The sequence below is a fragment of the Bos taurus genome, chromosome 2 (assembly GCF_002263795.3).
Source record: "Bos taurus isolate L1 Dominette 01449 registration number 42190680 breed Hereford chromosome 2, ARS-UCD2.0, whole genome shotgun sequence".
NCBI lineage: Eukaryota > Metazoa > Chordata > Mammalia > Artiodactyla > Bovidae > Bos > Bos taurus.
Window position 1 is genome coordinate 39,028,048 of NC_037329.1, and position 18,177 is coordinate 39,046,224.

The 18,177-nt window shown below is 39.6% G+C and overlaps 1 protein-coding gene across 2 annotated transcripts in view; it reads right to left on the minus strand.

Annotated features, from left to right (window-relative positions):
- GALNT5 (polypeptide N-acetylgalactosaminyltransferase 5) overlaps positions 1-18,177 on the minus strand; it is a 44,685-nt gene that overhangs the window by 2,891 nt on the left and 23,617 nt on the right. The window contains exons 4-9 of one of the 2 annotated variants that reach the window (NM_001143859.1): positions 16,889-17,024; positions 16,157-16,276; positions 13,467-13,584; positions 12,151-12,474; positions 6,858-6,938; positions 2,147-2,308 (exon numbers count right to left, since the gene is read on the minus strand). In NM_001143859.1, coding sequence (NP_001137331.1) covers positions 2,147-2,308; positions 6,858-6,938; positions 12,151-12,474; positions 13,467-13,584; positions 16,157-16,276; positions 16,889-17,024 — 941 coding nt within the window. The remainder of the gene's footprint in view (positions 1-2,146; positions 2,309-6,857; positions 6,939-12,150; positions 12,475-13,466; positions 13,585-16,156; positions 16,277-16,888; positions 17,025-18,177) is intronic. The other variant, XM_010801966.4, reaches the window with a different exon arrangement.

Genomic DNA, 18,177 nt, shown 5'->3' on the forward strand with positions numbered 1-18,177 from the left:
TTCTTCATGAAGTAAAAGATGAATTTTCTGATGATATGGCTGATAACTGTATTATTTAAAGGAAATATCTCCAGATGGTGTTTACTGTATATGGTGACTGGCTCCCTCACGGATGGTAGTAAAGAAAAAAAAAAACTAAACAAAACACCATCACAAAAAATGAGTTAGTTAATTTCTTAAGTTCATGCCTTAAAATGAAAATTTAGAATAAAATGTGTTAGAAATGATGTATTTTATTTACGAGTTCCTTACCATGTTCTCTGATAGAACATAATGCCCAATGTCCAGAAAGTCCAGATATAACTAGAAGAAGTCACAGGTATTTCAGAGGGTTCTATTATTGATTAATACTTATTAAACATCCTAGAAATTATCAATAACCTACTTACAACTTGCTCATGAGTTTATACTTTTTTCACCTATCAATCCTCTCAAATATCCATAACTGTGACAAAGGTCATTTTAATCCTTCTTGCCTGGAGAATGCTATAGATAGAGGAGCCTGGTAGGCCACAGTCCATGGGGTTGCAAAGAATTGAACATAGCTGAACCACTAACAAACACACAAGTTTTGAAATGCTCTAAAATTTTATCAAATAGAGGTGACTTTATAATAATTTATTTTAAAGATACTCTTACAAAAACACTGTCACCCTTGGGCTCCCCTGGTGGTCCAGTGGCTGAGAATCTGCCTGCCATTGCAAGAGACACAGGTTCGATCCATGATCTGGGAAGATTCCACATTGCCATGGGGCAAATAGGCCCAGGTGCCACTACTGCTGAAGTCTGTATTCCCTCGAGCCTGTGCTCCACAGCGAGAGAAGCCACCTCAATGAGAAGCCCATGCACAGCAACTAGAGAGTGATCCCTGCTTGCTGCAACTAGAGAAAGCCCCTGTAGCAGAGAAGACCCAGCACAGCCAAAAAAAAAAACAAAACAGAATATTGTCACTCTTTTAGAATTTTAGAAATATGATACTTGAATAACCTCAAGGATTTGTAAAAAAGATGACACTGAGAAGATCTGGATTAGCTATAATAATCTGCTGGTGAGTTGTAAAGAGATCCATCAAATATAATAAGGATGAGGTATGGAAAGGAAGATTGGAGAGTGTGATGCTTAGGTCCTAATTTTATCCTGAGCAGGAAAAAAAAAATGTCATGAAGAAAGCAATCACTGGCCGTGACATCAGAAAGAATGGAGACACCCCAAGGAAAAAAGTGTGCATACTTTGGGGTCATCCCTGAGAAAAATGATGGTCTCCACATACTCACTACTCATTCAGTGGGTTTGGTGGCTACCCGCTAGTGAAACAGAAGAAAATTTGAGAAGGGAGGCCTGAAATTATTCCTGCCACTCAAAGATCCTACAGAAAACTTATGACTTTGTATCTTACTAAAATATGATTGGGGAAAGCAGAGTACTTGAACAGCAAATAGGATAGGGCATGGTTGTTCTGGTTAATATCTACAACTTGACCTCTGGAAAACCATCCCTTGATTTCTAGCATGGGGTTTTGTAAATACTCCTGTCATGGTTGGTTTCGAATCACCAATGTGACATCACTGAGTGTGAAGTTGGCAAGAGCTGCACACGGTCAGCACCTGCAAGCTGGTTGGAACTGACTCCAGCACCCAGAGACTCCAGCACCCTTAGACTCTCCAGAGCCTAAGTCTTGAGGAACCAGAGGACATGAGAAAATCTCTCTAAGGAAAGGAGGCAGGAAGTGGAGACAGATTCATACTAAGCGCAGGGCTTGGGGAAGCACACTGCTTCTTGCTTTCCCCATCTACTCTCCCTATTAACTTTTCTGGTAATCAATGAGAACCAGTTCTAAGCCATAAGCCTGACTTTTGGCATTGCTAACTGACTTTCAGAAGCAAACGGCTTTCAGAAACAAAGATGATAACAGAAATATAACCAAAAGAACTGATTTGAAGTAAATTTTGTTAAAAGAATAAAAAAGGACTCAACAATTTATATATTAAAAAAATCTGTTTATCTCTGTGTAAGAACTTTTACACTGCCTCTGTTGTCCCTTACACATTTAAAGCCTCTGATTGAGGAAGCTGACAAGGAGGGTTTATGTTGCATTTAATGGAAAGTTGGATTTGTGGTAAGGAAGAGGTACAAATATTTTGCTTACCAGTTCTGGACGGAAGACTGATGTTGATTTATGCAGCCATCTTAGCCCTTTGTTTCTGTTATCACAAAGGTGCAGCCTCAGGGCCCCGTTATCAGGCACAGGAGCTAAGCACCATGCTCCGTGTTTAATAAGCCTTAACCAGGTGTAATTAAATTGTTGAAGCTGTGGGGAAAATGTATAAGGAGAAGGTGACTTTCGGCAGCAAACTCTTTGCTAAACATTTTTATTAGTAATGCTTAAGAATATAGGCACTCTAGTCAGATGTTTCATGTTCAAAATCTTGGTATGGCCACTTTCAATTCTGATAGTATGGCTGTATTATTTACCCTGTCTAATCTCATTTTTCTAATTTTTAGGTTGGATAGCAATAGTGAGCACACAGTAAGACATCAATAAATGTTAGCTGCAATAATAAAACAATATTTAGTACAATTACTACATGTCTGTGAATGGGTGCCCTTTTAAGTGTTCTGAGTGCCAGGCTAACCTGGTATTTGAAGTATTGGAGCATTCAAACCACCACACGATTCAGGCCCCTAGCCACTGGGGCTACAGGGAGAGCCAAGTCCCAGTCCTAAATGACTTCGATGGGAATTACTATGCTTGTTTTTTTTAATACTAGAAAATTGGACTCCTAGAGGCTGTGTTCTATTATAGGAAAGGTTAAAAATCTTTCTTCACTGATAGCACAAAGATTCACCAGTTTGCACTGTGTTAATATCTCCCAGTTCACAGCAACTCCTCTTGGAGAAGTCCAGTTTGGGGGAGTTGCCAATGTCTAAAATAAATAGTGTTTTAGGTAATGGGACTGTCTTTTTAATTTTTATAAATTTTTTTTAAACTTCGTTCTATCTGCCCAGTCAATATACTCTAAAGACTGGGTCTGTAGGAAATTTGTTGTTTTCAGTTCAGTTCAGTTCAGTCGCTCAGTTATGTCTGACTCTTTGCGACCCCATGAACTGCAGAACATCAGGCTTCCCTGTCCATCACCAACTCCCGGAGTTTACCCAAACTCATGTCCATTGAGTCGGTGATGCCATCCAACCCTCTCATCCTCTGTTGTCCCCTTCTCCTCCTGCCTTCAATCTTTCCCAGCATCAGGGTCTTTTCAAATGAGTCAGCTCTCTGCATGAGGTGGCCAAAGTATTGGAGTTTCAGCTTCAACATCTGTCCTTCCAATGAACACCAAGGACTGATCTCCTTTAGGATGGACTGGTTGGATCTCCTTGCAGTCCAAGGGACTCTCAAGGGTCTTCTCCAACACCACAGTTCAAAAGCATCAATTCTTCTGTGCTCAGCTTTCTTTACAGTCCAACTCTCACATCCATATATGACCACTGGAAAAACCATAGCCTTGACTAGATGGACCTTTGTTGGGAAAGTAATGTCTCTGCTTTTGAATATGTTCTCTAGGTTGCTCATAACTTTCCTTCCAAGGAGTAAGCATCTTTTAATTTCATGGCTGCAATCACCATCTGCAGTGATTTTGGAGCCCCCAAAAATAAAGTCAGCCACTGTTTCCACTGTTTCCCCATCTATTTGCCATGAAGTAACGGAACTGGATGCCATGACCTTAGTGTTCTGAATGTTGAGCTTTAAGCCAACTTTTTCACTCGCCTCTTTCACTTTCATCAAGAGGCTCTTTAGTTCTTCACTTTCTGCCATATGGGTGGTGTCATCTGCATATCTGAGGTTGTTTTAAACCAATGTAAATATTGAAAGAAAAATATTATATTCTGTTGCTAAAATCTACCTAATACTTTCATCTAATGCATCATTTGTAATGTGATTGGAATTTAATTTAGATTATCAAGTATGTTATTGTGGTAGAACTTTCCATTCAAACAGTAGTCCCTGGACTAACATTAGCATCTCCTGGGAGCTAGTTAGAAACGCTGAATTTCAGTCCCCATGATGGACCTACTGAATTAGAATCTGCATTGTAAGAAACTCCCCAGATGACCTGAATGCACATTGAATTAGAGAAGCATGGATGTGTGTCATAATACAAGGATTTATTGAAAAGGGACATTTTAACTGACTGAAAAGTTAGTAACTAAGGAGACATCTTAAGTAAGATGAAGCTAGGGCTTGATGGTTCAGTCCTAGGGTTTTATTCCTTTTGAACTTTTATGGAGGAATCCTACAGTCAACGGCTTAATATTCAGTTCAGTTCAGTTCAGTCACTCAGTCGTGTCTGACTCTTTGTGACTTCATGAATCGTAGTAAGCCAGACCTCCTTGTCCATCACCAACTCCCGGGGTTTACCCAAACTCATGTCCATCGAGTTGGTGATGCCATCCAGCCATCTCATCCTCTGTTGTCCCCTGCTCCTCTGGCCCCCAATCCCTCCCAGCATCAGAGTCTTTTCCAATGAGTCAACTCTTCGCATGAGGTGGCCAAAGTATTGGAGTTTCGGCTTCAGCATCAGTCCTTCCAATGAACACCAAGGACTGATCTCCTTTAGGATGGACTAGTTGGATCTCCTTGCGGTCCAAGGGACTCTCAAGGGTCTTCTCCAACACCACAGTTCAAAAGCATCAATTCTTTTGTGCTCAGCTTTCTTTACAGTCCAACTCTCACATCCATACATGACCACTGGAAAAACCATAGCCTTGACTAGATAGACCTTGTTCGCAAAGTAATGCCTCTGCTTTTCAATATGCTATCTAGGTTGGTCATAACTTTCCTTCCAAGGAGTAAGCGTCTTTTAATGTCATGGCTGCAATCACCATCTGCAGTGATTTTGGAGCCCCCCAAAAATAAAGTCTGACACTGTTTCCACTGTTTCCCCATCTATTTCCCACGAAGTGATGGGACCGGATGCCATGATCTTAGTTTCCTGAATGTTGAGCCTTAAGCCAACTTTTTCACTCTCCTCTTTCACTTTCATCAAGAGGCTATTTAGTTCCTCTTCACTTTCTGCCATAAAGGTGGTGTCATCTGCATATCTGAGGTTATTGATATTTCTCCCGGCAATCTTGATTCCAGCTTGTGCTTCTTCCAGCCCAGCATTTCTCATGATGTACCCTGCATGTAAGTTAAATAAGCAGGGTGACAATATACAGCCTTGACATACTCCTTTACCTATTTTGGAACCAGTCTGTTGTTCCATGTCCAGTTCTAACTGTTGCTTCCTGACCTGCATATAGGTTTCTCAAGAGGCAGGTCAGGTGGTCTGGTAGTCCCATCTCTTTCAAAATTTTCCACAGTTTATTGTGATCTACACAGTCAAAGCCTCGTTAATTCTGCCAAAAATAAGTTAACTTCCTCCATGCTCCTTTACGTTTAATTATTCAAACCAACCCAATGAAGCAGAATTTAAAAATGAGTGACAAGACAAAAAAGGAAGATGGACGTTTGTGGAGAGCAGGGGCTACACGATTTATACTTTTTATCTCCTAGCAGCCCGTTGAAAGACTCAGTGGTTATTGAGAACTTGGGTTTTCAGGTAAAATACTGATTAAGCAGACAAAAAAAGTCACTATAATGATCAGTCTTGAAGGATACATATTATTTAATAGTTTGCTTTCACATAATTTGGACTATTTATGGTTTTGTCTTATACTTTTTGACTTGATTTTCTCTTTGAATTCTTAATGCATGAAAATTATTTCTTTCAATTATTTTTTGACACTTTTATCTTCCCTTCTGTCTCCTCTTTCTTAATTAAGAAAGAATTCCATTAACTCAAGTTTACAATCCATGGCTGAATTATATCAACAGAGATGACAAAAATATCTTTTTATTTTCCTAGCAGCAGCTTTGAATTAAGAGGTAAACATGGGATATAGTGGAAAATAAAGTAATATCTCTAACACAAAGCAAAGCAAGCCTAGATTCCCATCACAAAATAATTTCTCTGGCAAAGAGTTATCTGCAGTTTTAGGGGGCTGAGTTCGACTCCTGAATCCATGTTCCTGTGAGTCTAATATAGCAGCCAAGTTGATAACTGTCCGAACAGAATGAGAGTGGGCAGGAGCATATGTTGGAGAGGGAGGTGTCATTGCTCAGAGCTCTACAGAGTCAGGGCTCTGTTTTCCCAGGCCCTACTCCCTCCCCTAAATACTGTGCTCAGATTTGTTGAAGTTCGGCCATGGAGTTTTCCACCATGGATCATGAATTGTGCTATTTGCATTACTCCCTTAGGAGTGCCTGGGTAGGGGAGGGGGAAGGACGGGTGACGGGTGCTCCCTTAGATTCATTATTTAAGAATTTGTATGACTTTATTTTTATCATTTTGTCTTTATATGTGATGTGTTACTTTTCTCATTTTTGTCTTTATTACTATAGCAGTGAATATTTATAGAGCACCAAATGTTCGATATTATTTTATAGGCTTCCTGTGTAGTATCTAATTCCATCCTCACAACAGCTTTGGGGCCAGCACTATCATCATTGCCATTCACCTAAGGGTTAAGGAATTTGCAGTTAATGCATTTTTACAAATGGTGGAACCAGAACTGGGTCCATGGCGGGTTGACTACAGTATCCACCTTTATTCCCTTTGTCACTGTCTTTTACATACAGAGGTGGACCCTAAATGTCACCAACCTTATGATGATACAAAAACGTGAAAATTAGTTATTGTTTCCATAGGCAAAAAGGACATCTCAAGTGAGTGATGCAGGTGTCATACCCTTCACCTATCAACCGCACTAGCACTCACAGCTATACCGACTCTGAGAGAGAAAACCCCAGCTCAGTGTACCTGGCTGCTCCCATCACAGTCTTCCAGAATGGCTGTGGTGTTTCTGATGGAAATGCATTTACCCAAGGCCACATTAATAAGCTAGGAAGCAAAACATAAAATATGCATTAAGAACAAAATATTTTAAAGTAGAACAAGACATTCAGAAAACACAGAATATAAAACAATAATAAGGTTAAAGGTAGTTAAGTTAATAGCTTAGCATTACTTAGCACTATACGATTTTATTGGTTGCTATCTCTAACAGGGACATAATGTAATCTTGCTGAAGTACAGCTTCAATCTGTCAATTTAGGCCTGTGATTCAGCCACAGAGCCAACACACAGAAGCTTTTAATTAACCCTTTCCTGGAATGCTGAACAGGAAAAGAGCAAAAGGTGGCATGAAAAGCAGTTATTTTCTTGTCTTAAGTTTGTCTGATGCATATATTAAAAGTCAGTGCACATACGTGCAATTTAATCAAAGCAGTGGTTATGGGCTCTGTTCCCTGGCTGACCCCTCTAAGCTATCTGACTGCTTAGGCACTGAATCATAGATAAATTGAGTCTTTCAAAAACAGCAGATTCCAGCTGACCCCCGGTAAGAATCTTCCTAATGACTCAGGCAAGCTACAATTCATTAGAGGGAAGTCACGAACGCTAGTATGGAGCCAAGCTTAAAGACACTTTCTGGCAAGCCCCCAGGTTTTTAATGGATTTGCAGGGTCCAACATGGAGGCAGCTGTCTGTAAGTCCCCATTTAATGCAGAGAAATGTTGATTCCCTTGCTCCCTCTGACATTCTGGGCAGGTCTAAAGAGAAGGTGGGTTAACAGTATAACACAATTTGAACTTTTCAGACTTCTGAAGAGCTGTGTAGAGCTCCGTCTACACTCAGGGAAGCGTCCTGTGCTGGCAAGTGGGGTGGTTTCTGTGGCCAGGGGCACCATTTGTGTCCCCTCCTGTTCCAGGGTAACTAAGCAAGAGCTCTAACTAGGAGCATTGTAGGATGCAAGTTGGGGTGCTCACAGAGTTGTCAGATTTCATAATACAGTGCTCAGTGGCTTGGTTTGCACTTTTACATGCTTAATTTTTCCTACAAGAAAGTAGGGGGCACTTCCATAAAGTGAAGAACAAAACCTAAAAACGAGAGGTAAAATGGCAAATACTGATAAGCAGGGGACTGATACTGAATATGAAAAAACCTAGAGTTGAGGTCTTCCACACATGATGGAAAGCTAAAACGTTAGGCCCTGGGTGGAATGGTGTACAGGGAAAAACAACTTATTCATTAGCACTGGAAGACAAAGAGGAAGCTTCTCCCAAGGGAATCTGAAACCGTACATCAACCTTCATTTGAGTTTGAGATGCGCACACCACTTGCATTGACTAGGAACCCTGACAGAACCCTCAAAGCACTGAAAAAAACAAACATACAAACATTAAAATCTACCAGTTTTGTTGTTTCTGGGGTGACCCGCATGCAAAACAATTCTAGAAGAACAGACTCTCCAACAGAAATCCTCAAAGGAAGCTCTATTCACAATTTAAAGTGCCAGATTTGGGAGGAGACAATTGGCTTCCCAGGTGGCACCGTGGTAAAGAATCAGCCTGCCAATGCAGGAGGCACAAGAGATGCAAGTTCAGTCCCTGGGTTGGGAAGATCCCCTGGAGAAGGAAATGGCAATGCACCCTAGTATGCTTGCCTGGAAAAGTACAGGGACAGAGGAGCCTGGTGGGCTACAGTCCATGGGGTTGCAAAGGATCAGACATGAGTGAGTGAGCACATGCACAAATGCACACACACACACACACACACACACTCCATCATTAGTGGGAGCAGTCAGAACCCACAGGAGGAATCCACCACCATAACCTTCAGGGAAGAGAGTTAACAGTCGTGTATGGAGGTAGAATAAGCCTGGAGTTGAAAGAAAGGAAATGGTGTCCCAGTTGATCTTAATACAAAACAAACAAAAACTCCTGTACCTGTAGATCATGCAGAAAATATCTTCAAGTGAGTTTGGAAAACTCTGGCTTCAGGACAGCTGACCAGGCTGCCCTACTCAAGAACCTCTCAAAACCTCCGGTCCTGAGTGCAGAGGGAATGCGGTACAAGAGTTTGCCAAATACATGTGACCACAGAATCCTCTTTGACAGCACAACTTTGCCCAGAACAGTGTTTGGGAACCCCTGGTTAATTGATTGCTTTGTATTTATTTCTCACAATCCCTTCTTCCAAGAACTAAATGGCACGAGAAGGAGAGAAATATTTTCTATTCCTTGCCTTCCTCTCCCCCACTTCATTTGAAGATATGTTTCTCTTCCCTCCTTTTGGAAATTATTGGGGAAACTGCTTTCCTTCATGGGAGAAGGCAATGGCACCCCACTCCAGTACTCTTGCCTGGAAAATCCATGGACAGAGGAGCCTGGTAGGCTGTAGTCCATGGGGTCGCTAAGAGTTGGGAACGACTGAGCGACTTCACTTTCCCTTTTCACTTTCATTCATTGGAGAAGGAAATGGCAACCCACTCCAGTGTTCTTGCCTGGAGAATCCCAGGGACAGAGGAGCCTGGTGGGCTGCTGTCTCTGGGGTCGCACAGAGTCGGACACTACTGAAGCGACTTAGCATGCATGCATGCATTGGAGAAGGAAATGGCAACCCACTCCATTATTCTTGCCTGGAGAATCCCATGGACAGAGGAGCCTGGTGGTCTGCCGTCTATGGGGTCATACAGAGTCGGACACGACTGAAGCGACTTAGCAGTAGCAGCAGCTTTCCTTCATTCATATAGAAATGGTCTATGAAGTGCTAAGGAATTGATATTCTTTCTCTCATTAGGAATAGTTTTGAAAACTGGGCTCTCACTTAACACATCTATGCTTTTATTGTAAACCATATCAATCTTATTTTAAAATCAGGAAGTATGTATAAATTTTACATAATCATTTTGAATTATTTCATTTTCCAATTTAGGAAGTTGGAGTTTTCTACCGTTTATCCCAGAATTGGTAAATACTAGACTAGAAGCTGTTTGCTGAGTTAAATCCAATATAAGTTCAAATTATTGCTGAGGTTCTTTTATTATTGTAAAATATTTTTGGTTCAGTGAGAAAAGATTTATTCCAATTTTTAAAAAGTCAAACTTTCCTAGGTGTGTAGGTTGAAAGAAGGAATGATATGGAGCAAGTAACAACAAGTTCTGGATTTCAGTTTCTTGGAACTTTACAAGATTATCTATCCAAAACAATGATTTAGTTAACCTTCCTCTGAATTTCCTGGAGAAAGGTCCTTTTTTTAATGGTAATAATGCTCCCTACTTCTTGTTTCGGAGGGAACCAATGTCATTTTTATTAAAATTTGTCTAAGGAAGGCAACAAATAAGGAGGAAAACAGAAAGAAAGAATTTATTAAAATCATTTCTGCATTTTGTTGTACTGTAGCTCAGGCATCAAGAGAAAGCACTTTCATTAGAAGAGTTCTTCAAAATTTGAATGGAAACTATTAGACAAGCTAACCTCAAAGAGGAGGCAAAAGACAGTTTTTTAGTTCCCTCTGGTGGTTAAAGTCCAGTAATGCTCTTACTGAGATTCTGTGTTTTTAGGACAGGAAAAAATTACTATGATGAGAATGTCTTTTTCTTTTATCCTGCTTAAGAAATTGGAGAAGGAAATGGCAACCCACTCCAGTGTTCTTGCCTGAAGAATCCCAGGGATGGGAGAGCCTGGTGGGCTGAATAGAGTTTAAAAAAATGTAAATTTATCTTACAGGCATGTTACTTGAACAGTATATAAACTCAGGGTATTCTTCCTAAAGAATTATCTAAGATAAAATAATCAAGTTGAACCTCTGAAGTAGCAGTTATTGCATTTTGACCTACAAAAATGGGCAATTATGTTATATATAAACCGGTTACATATACTTATGCGTCAGTTGAATTTTATGAAAGCAGAACAAATTCTTAGACTGGTTTTCTCTCTTTCCCACTTTTCCAGAATCTCCCTTATACCATCAAGGGAAATGGCCTAAGTGTCTTATTATCAGGAAATTTGGTAGGCAGAGAAAGATTGGTTTGTACAATTCACTTGCTAGGGAGAACTGAAAAAAAAAAAAAAATGGTGTAAAAAGAGCAGGCTTACTGAGGGCCAAGTCTGAAAATTTTGCAAGAAGAAAAAGAAAACAGCACTGGGAATGTTTATAAGTAAAAATTACATGAGAAATAAAATAGTAAAAGAGATTAAAATTTTGCATGATCAGGGAAGACCTCTAGGTCAAGGCTTGACTAATCATCTCTAAACTTATTATATGATAAAAATCCTCATCTCTTGCCATCCTCTTCAAATTAAGTCTCACTCTTAAAATGGGTTTGAAATGGCTTTTTTAAAAGAGTTTTTCTCCTTCCTTAATTTTTTCTTAGCTTTGTACTCTATCAAACCTATCAAGTTTGACTTCTTTCTTTTTAGTATGTTATTTTGAGCCGTGGAATTTTCTCTGCTGTTGTCTGACAATTTCTGTTATTTTCAATCCCTCTTTGAAATCTATAAAACTCTAAATAAACCATGTCATCCCATTGCTTAACCCTACTCAGTAACTTCCAATTGCATTCTGAAAAAAGGAAGAGACAGAAAAAGATGAGAGAGAGAAAACCCTTACTCTGCCCACAAGGACCTGTGGGATCCAACTCCTTCTCCCTCTTGACCTTCATCTGGTGCCATTCCTCCTGCCTTCTCAAACCTTGATAACAACATCCTTCTTTCTAGTTCCTGAATGCCTCAAACTGCCACATGTCAGAATTTTTGCATAAGTGACATCCTTTGCCTGGGGCTCTCTTTCTTTACAGTATGGTGGACTCTTGGTCTTTCAGACCTGACCTTCAATGTCTTCACAGATTTGACTACTCTTAAGAAAAATTCATCACTTGTGGCCACTTCCCTGATTAAAAGCTACTATATTTTTTAATTTACACTTTATTTGCTTATTTCTTTATTATCTTTCTATCCTACTCAGCTTTAAGTTCCACAGAGAAGGGATCAATCTACTTTATTCATTACCCTGTAGTCCAGTTCTTAAATAATGCTTGGTTTCATGACAGTTGGTGGGTGTTTGCTGAATTAATCAATAAACATGCCTTCCTGGAAGCCTTCCTCAACTTTACCTAATATGGGCAGTCAAGACAAACCACACTTTGTCTCCTCTGCACTCATACTTGGTACTTATTTATAAAGTAATAATTCATTCTTTCCCACACATTTTCAAAAAGGTTTTTACCTTGTATTTTCACAAAGTCAGATTTGAAGTTGCTGCTTGAACTTACCACACCACTCGCCCTCACAATGGGAGCCTTCAAGTCTGGAAAAACATTCTCCAAGTACCACTTGAAGCTTTTGCATTTTAGCTTCTTTCGAAGTTCCCGCTGCTGGGTAAGGTTTCCGACGTCTAACCCTTGATCTATGAGGTGATTCCCGTGGCCGTAGAAGAGCTCCTTGTACTCATCGAGCCAGACCTCAGCCACCCGCCCCAAGTTCCGCTCCACCGTCTTCATCCGGTCTTTGGGGAAGGAGTAGGGATTGTCATTTCGGAATATGTGTCCCACTCGGGAACAGGGAACTATCTCAATTTCACCGCCACACATCCACACCTGGAACAGTACCAGTTATCAAATGATTGTCCACAAATCATGGGCAATTAACAATAACGAAAAAACCATCTGGCGACTTTTTCCCCCTGTTGAGTAATACTCTTCTAATATCCTTTTCAACAGAAAATTAAACTCAACAGGTTTATTTAATTTTATTCTATTGCTGTGAACCATTTTAGGATTATTAAATTATATATATTTCTCTTTTCCTCTCCTGAATTGTAAATCTTTCCCCCCCACCCCGCTAAAGAAATCCTCACAGAATCCCTATGTATAAAATGTGTAACACAAGTTCCTGCTTTAGTAGAATCAAGGAAAAGAGTGTATGTTTCCATTTTCTCAGTATCCCCTTCTCACATTTGGGATGATCTACCTGACTTGTGGAACACAACTTAAAGACCATCCTTCTTGATCAAGGGCTCAAAGTCACACCTGTATTACTATATACACCCAACTCCATAGGAAAGCAGGTGATATGGATACTCTGCACTATGGCTGCCGCCACTGATTTCTCAGCTATTAATCAATGGTTATATAAATACCCAGCATTATCTGAACTTCCCTAAGTTGCTGTAGTATGGCCTTTTGGTGGCCTGCTGTAGTGGCTCTTTTTATTCTTCTGTCTGTGCGCTCCAAGATGGCCTATTACTAAATAATTTCATTACTTCTAATACATTAGAAAAATATATGAGTTATTTGCATCAAATATTCATCCTACAGCCTTTTCACTAAATGGCAGACAATTATTTCCCTCACATTCAGATGCAGAAACTGTGTTGTGAAATATGAGGGAATGGTAATAAATTTCATGAGGGTTATTGATTCTTCCAAATTCAATCTGGGATATGAAGACATTAATCCAGAGGCCCTAATATTTCTGTGAAGTTTCCTCCCAGAGGCAGTCATATATCTGATTGTATTAGTAAAATGAAACCATTTAAAAGTACTAGACTCTTAATTGTAAAGATAATTTGAGAAACACTCAGCGATACCTTGAAAGAGAGCTCCATATTTTCTCCACCCCAAACATCGAGCCCAGGATCATATGTTCCAAGTTCAAAAAAGTAATTTTTATCAATAGAAAATAATCCACCTGCCATGACGGGACATCTACAAAAAGAAAAGTTGGCTTTTAAATCTTGCATGTCAGGGGAGCTCAACTTTTAGGGAGTGTTCCCTAACAAGAGGCATTTTAGAATAATTACCACATGCAGGGAGGTCTTGGATAAAGTCACAAAGAACACCTAAGTGACAAGTTCCCTGGTTCTTGTGGCAGAACTTGATTAGAGGCAGCAAAGACAGGGTCTAGAACTAGGATTCTTCCTTGGCTTTGACACTTCAACACAAATTCTCCAAAGATGTTATTTTTAATCAGTTATTTAGTGCTATTTAGGAAAGATGAGTCAGGCACTGTTTTAAGTGTTATAGATGTATTAACTCAGGCCTCACAAAAATCCTTTGAGTATCTACCCTTAAGAAACTACAGCCCCAAAAGGCAAGAAAATTTCCCAAGTTTACAGACCCACCGGTCTGTGGGATGTACATCTGGGGTTCAAATTTAGGGGATCTGGCTTGACTCTAAGATCTCTTCTCCACTCTACTGCATCAACAATATAGAAACGTTATAACAGCTTGTTATGTGGCAAACACTTATATATATATATATATATATATATATTTTTTTTTTTTTTTTTTTCCTTCTTGGCTGGGCTGCAGGGCTGTGGCTCTTAGTTCCCTGACCAGGGATGGAACCCTGCACTGGGAGCTCAGAGGCTTAACCACTGGACCATCAGGGAAGTTCTTGGCAAATACTTTTTAAAACACTTTATATATACTATTATCTGATTTAATTCTCAAAACAATCCAAGAGGTAGCTACTTTTGTTAGTGTTAATATAAAAATGAAGAAACAGAAACAGAAAGAGGTTAAGTAACTTTTTAAAGCTCACACCACTAGTACATAGTAGAGTTGAGATTTAAACCCAAGGAGTCCGACTCTGGAGTCTTCACTGCTGTTATTGATCATGGGGAAGAGAAACTACAGTTGAGTCAGCAGTTAGAAAAGGCAGTAATCATGTCCCATGGTGGTTGCCATGGAGCCAGCTGAAAGAGGTTTGTATGGAAGCTCTGTAGCAATCTCAATGGTAATGTAAACCTCACCCCACACCTAGCTCTCTTCCCCCATGATTTATGTGTTTTTTTTTTTTTTTTTTTCTGAATCCCAACTGTCCTTTCCAGACTATCCAGAATGCATTCTCTAACATTACATTGAATAAATTTGAACTCAATCACTACATTGACTCTCAGAATTGGAGTCTGAAAAAGGCAAAGAGGTTCTTTAGGTGTAGGATCAGAGCAAGTATATTATATCCAGGCAGATTCAGATTTGAATCCCAATTTCTTCTTTTGCAAGCTGTATATCCCTTGGACTGCAGGGAGATCAAACCAGTCAATCCTAAAGGAAATCAACCCTGCATGTTCACTGGAAGGACTGATGCTGAAGCTGAAGCTCCAATACTTTGGCCACCTGATGTGAAGAGCCAACTCATTGGAAAAGGCCCCAGTGCTGGGAAAGATTGAAGGCAAAAGGAGAAGATGGTGGCAGAGGATGAGATGGTTGGATGGCATCACCAACTCAATGGACATGAGTTTGAGCAAACTCTGGGAGACAGTGATGAATAGGGAAGCCTGGTGTACTGCAGTCTATGGGGTTGCAAAGGGTTGGACATAACTTGGCGACTGAACAACAGCAACAAATATCCCCAGGAAAATTACTTAACTCTCTTAGGTCTCTATTTCCTTATCTCTATAATGGAAAAACCACAATCTCCCTCCTAGAGTTATAGAGAGGTTGCACAGTGCTTAATAAATGGTCGTACTCTTCCTTCACTTGTTAGGAGTGTCAACTGTGAAACATCACATTTGGAAAAATATAAGGCACTGTTTGGAGGGGTGAGTTCAGGGAAAGGATGCTGCAACGTACAGGCTGGGCTCGGACTTTCTTTTGGGACTTTCTGGCTTAAGTCTGCTCAAGTTCTTTCTCCGATAAGGAAAGCTCCAGGGTTCCTGCTGCTCTGCCTGAGGCTGACAGAGTGCTTGTCCTACAGATCTAGACTTTGGGGGAGGGGTTAGGAAGCCCCCACTTTAGCTTCAGGTCTAAAATCTGTTCTTAAATCCAGTTTCTCCAGCAATAAAGCCCCAACTTCAATTTGCATCTAGCGTCTGTGTCTGTTTCTCACTTTATTCACAGAATTTGGCACTCCTCCCAATGACAGTATAGGACTAGACTCAAAAAGAATTAGAATGATATTTCTATTACTATTATTTATTCTTAATTTTCACTCATGTTTACTTCAGTGTTATATGTGTTTATATAGAATTTATGCAGCACGTTTAAGTGGCTTATGTTTCATAGTTTGCAAATCCCAGAGAACAGAAATAGTATCAGTGAATTTCTCGAGTTGAGGGCTGAATAAGATATAATTACCCACTTAAAAGGTGAGTTTTGGCTGTGGACGAGTAATTTCCCAGGAAAGGTTTTTGCTTTTGGTCAATCTGTCGGCTAGAACTGTAATTCTTGGTGTTCTGTAAATGACAGCTTATGCCTGTTTTGTGGAATTGCTTCCTGTGCCTTTGTAAGAAGATACAAGACTCCCTCCTCGTCTTAAGTTTCACACACTTACCTTATTATATCAGTCTCTTTAATTTTGTTTTTTGCAACAACGTCTGGAGGAATTGTTCTCCAACCAAAGTTCATTGGCCACACAAATATGCCTCTTTGAAAGTTGTCCACTGTCATGTAACTAGTCAAGGGAAAAAAATGCTACCTGAGGTCATTCACATTATCAGCCTGACACCACGTGTTGTGCACGTGGACGAAACAAGCACTTGCGAAGATGATTTTAGATCACCACAAAGCTTTTAATAACATTTCAATGAGAGATATGGATATAATTAGCATTAGTGCTGGATTGCTTGCTTTTAACATACTTTTCTTTTAATAATATTCTGGCCATTTTGAGGGGGAAAAGACTCTACTTAAGAATATACATGTGTATATATATATGTATATATATGTGTGTATGTATATATGTATATATACACACCACAAAAAGAAGAACTAATCTTAAGAAAAATAAATATTTGGGTGTTCAGCTGTATAGAAAGAGGAGAGTCCTGGACACTGAGTATTAGTATTTATTGACATTTAGGGTTAAGAATTTGTGATGATCAAATAAACAATTGGATAGATCTGCTTTGATCTCATGATATATCAATTATTTCAATTTATTTAAACAGATAAACCATGTATTACTTAGATTTGCAAAGTTGTACATTTTAGGAGTATGACCACTACCTTCTGCTACTGGTTAAAAAGTCACTTAGAAGTATCCTGTGGAATATGACAATATTACCTCATATCCTTATCATTGATGACTTCAATTACTGGACAGGCTACTTTCTTTCTGCTTAAGTAAACTCTTTCCAGGAGAGGTTCCAACCAGCCAATGTTACATTCCACGTGAGAATCTAAGAATGTCAACACATCACCTAGAGAGCCAGAAAAAAACAATTTGAAAATGCAATATACTTAGTGTGTGTATTTCGTGTTCATAAGTTCTGGAGATTGTTCCAGAAATGTGGTTGTAAGCATAGTAGTCTTTTCTTCTTACTGAATTTCTTCTTTGTCCCTCTAATTTCATTCTGTAGTGAAATGAAAAAAAGTTGGTTTCTAGTAGTCTTTTGGGGCAAGTATCATTTATGGTTGAAAAAAAAAATTGATAAGCCACTTAGAATGAGGAGTCAAGGCTCTGAAGGGAATATTTAGTATTAAAGGTAGTTGCTTTTGTCCTTTCTAAGGAGGGTAAATCCCATTAACTCTTGGTGGTGGAGGACTGCAACTTTGTTTTGTGGAAGACAAGGAAGAATCTGAGATTCCAACTTTAGCCTTAGAAATGATGAAGAGGAAAAATCATTCCACATTATTACAGTGAAAAGAAATTAAAGTGGGGGAACTAGTAAGACTAGGAGGTAGTTTAAAAAGTGTTACAGAGGGGGAACAAGGAATTGTTTAATGGGTATAGAGTTTAGTTTCACAAGAGAAATGCTGGAGATCGGTTGCTCAACAATGTGAAAGTACTTTACAGTGAAATGTACACTTGAAAAATGGCTCAGATAGTAAATTTTATATACGTATTTTACCATAATTAAAAAAAAAGAGTTACAGGAGAAGAGAAAAGAAACTTGGAGGACAGGAATAATTATGAATTCTTTTTGTTCTATTAGTTGTGTGAAGTAACACTCTTTATTTCCAATGAAAATTTTAGCAATGGTCTACATTGTTCCAAATTATTCTGTACAAGTGGATTGAGTGTGTGTGTGTGTGTGTGTGTGTGAATAATAACCAGAGGAATCTGGGTCTTGGCCAGAATCCTATGTATAATCTCAGACCCAGTCGTGCATGTATGCATGCTAAATTGCTTCAGTTGTGTCCAGCTCTGTGCAATCCTATGGACTGTAGCCCACCAGGCTCCTCTGTCCATGGATTCTTCAGGCAAGAATACTGGAGTGGGTTGCTATGCCCTTCTCCATGGAATCTTCCTGACCCAGGGACCAAACTCACGTCTCTTATTGTCTCCTGCATTGGCAGGCAGGTTCTTTACCACTAGTGCCACCTGGGAAGCCGAGGCCCAAAGCTATTACA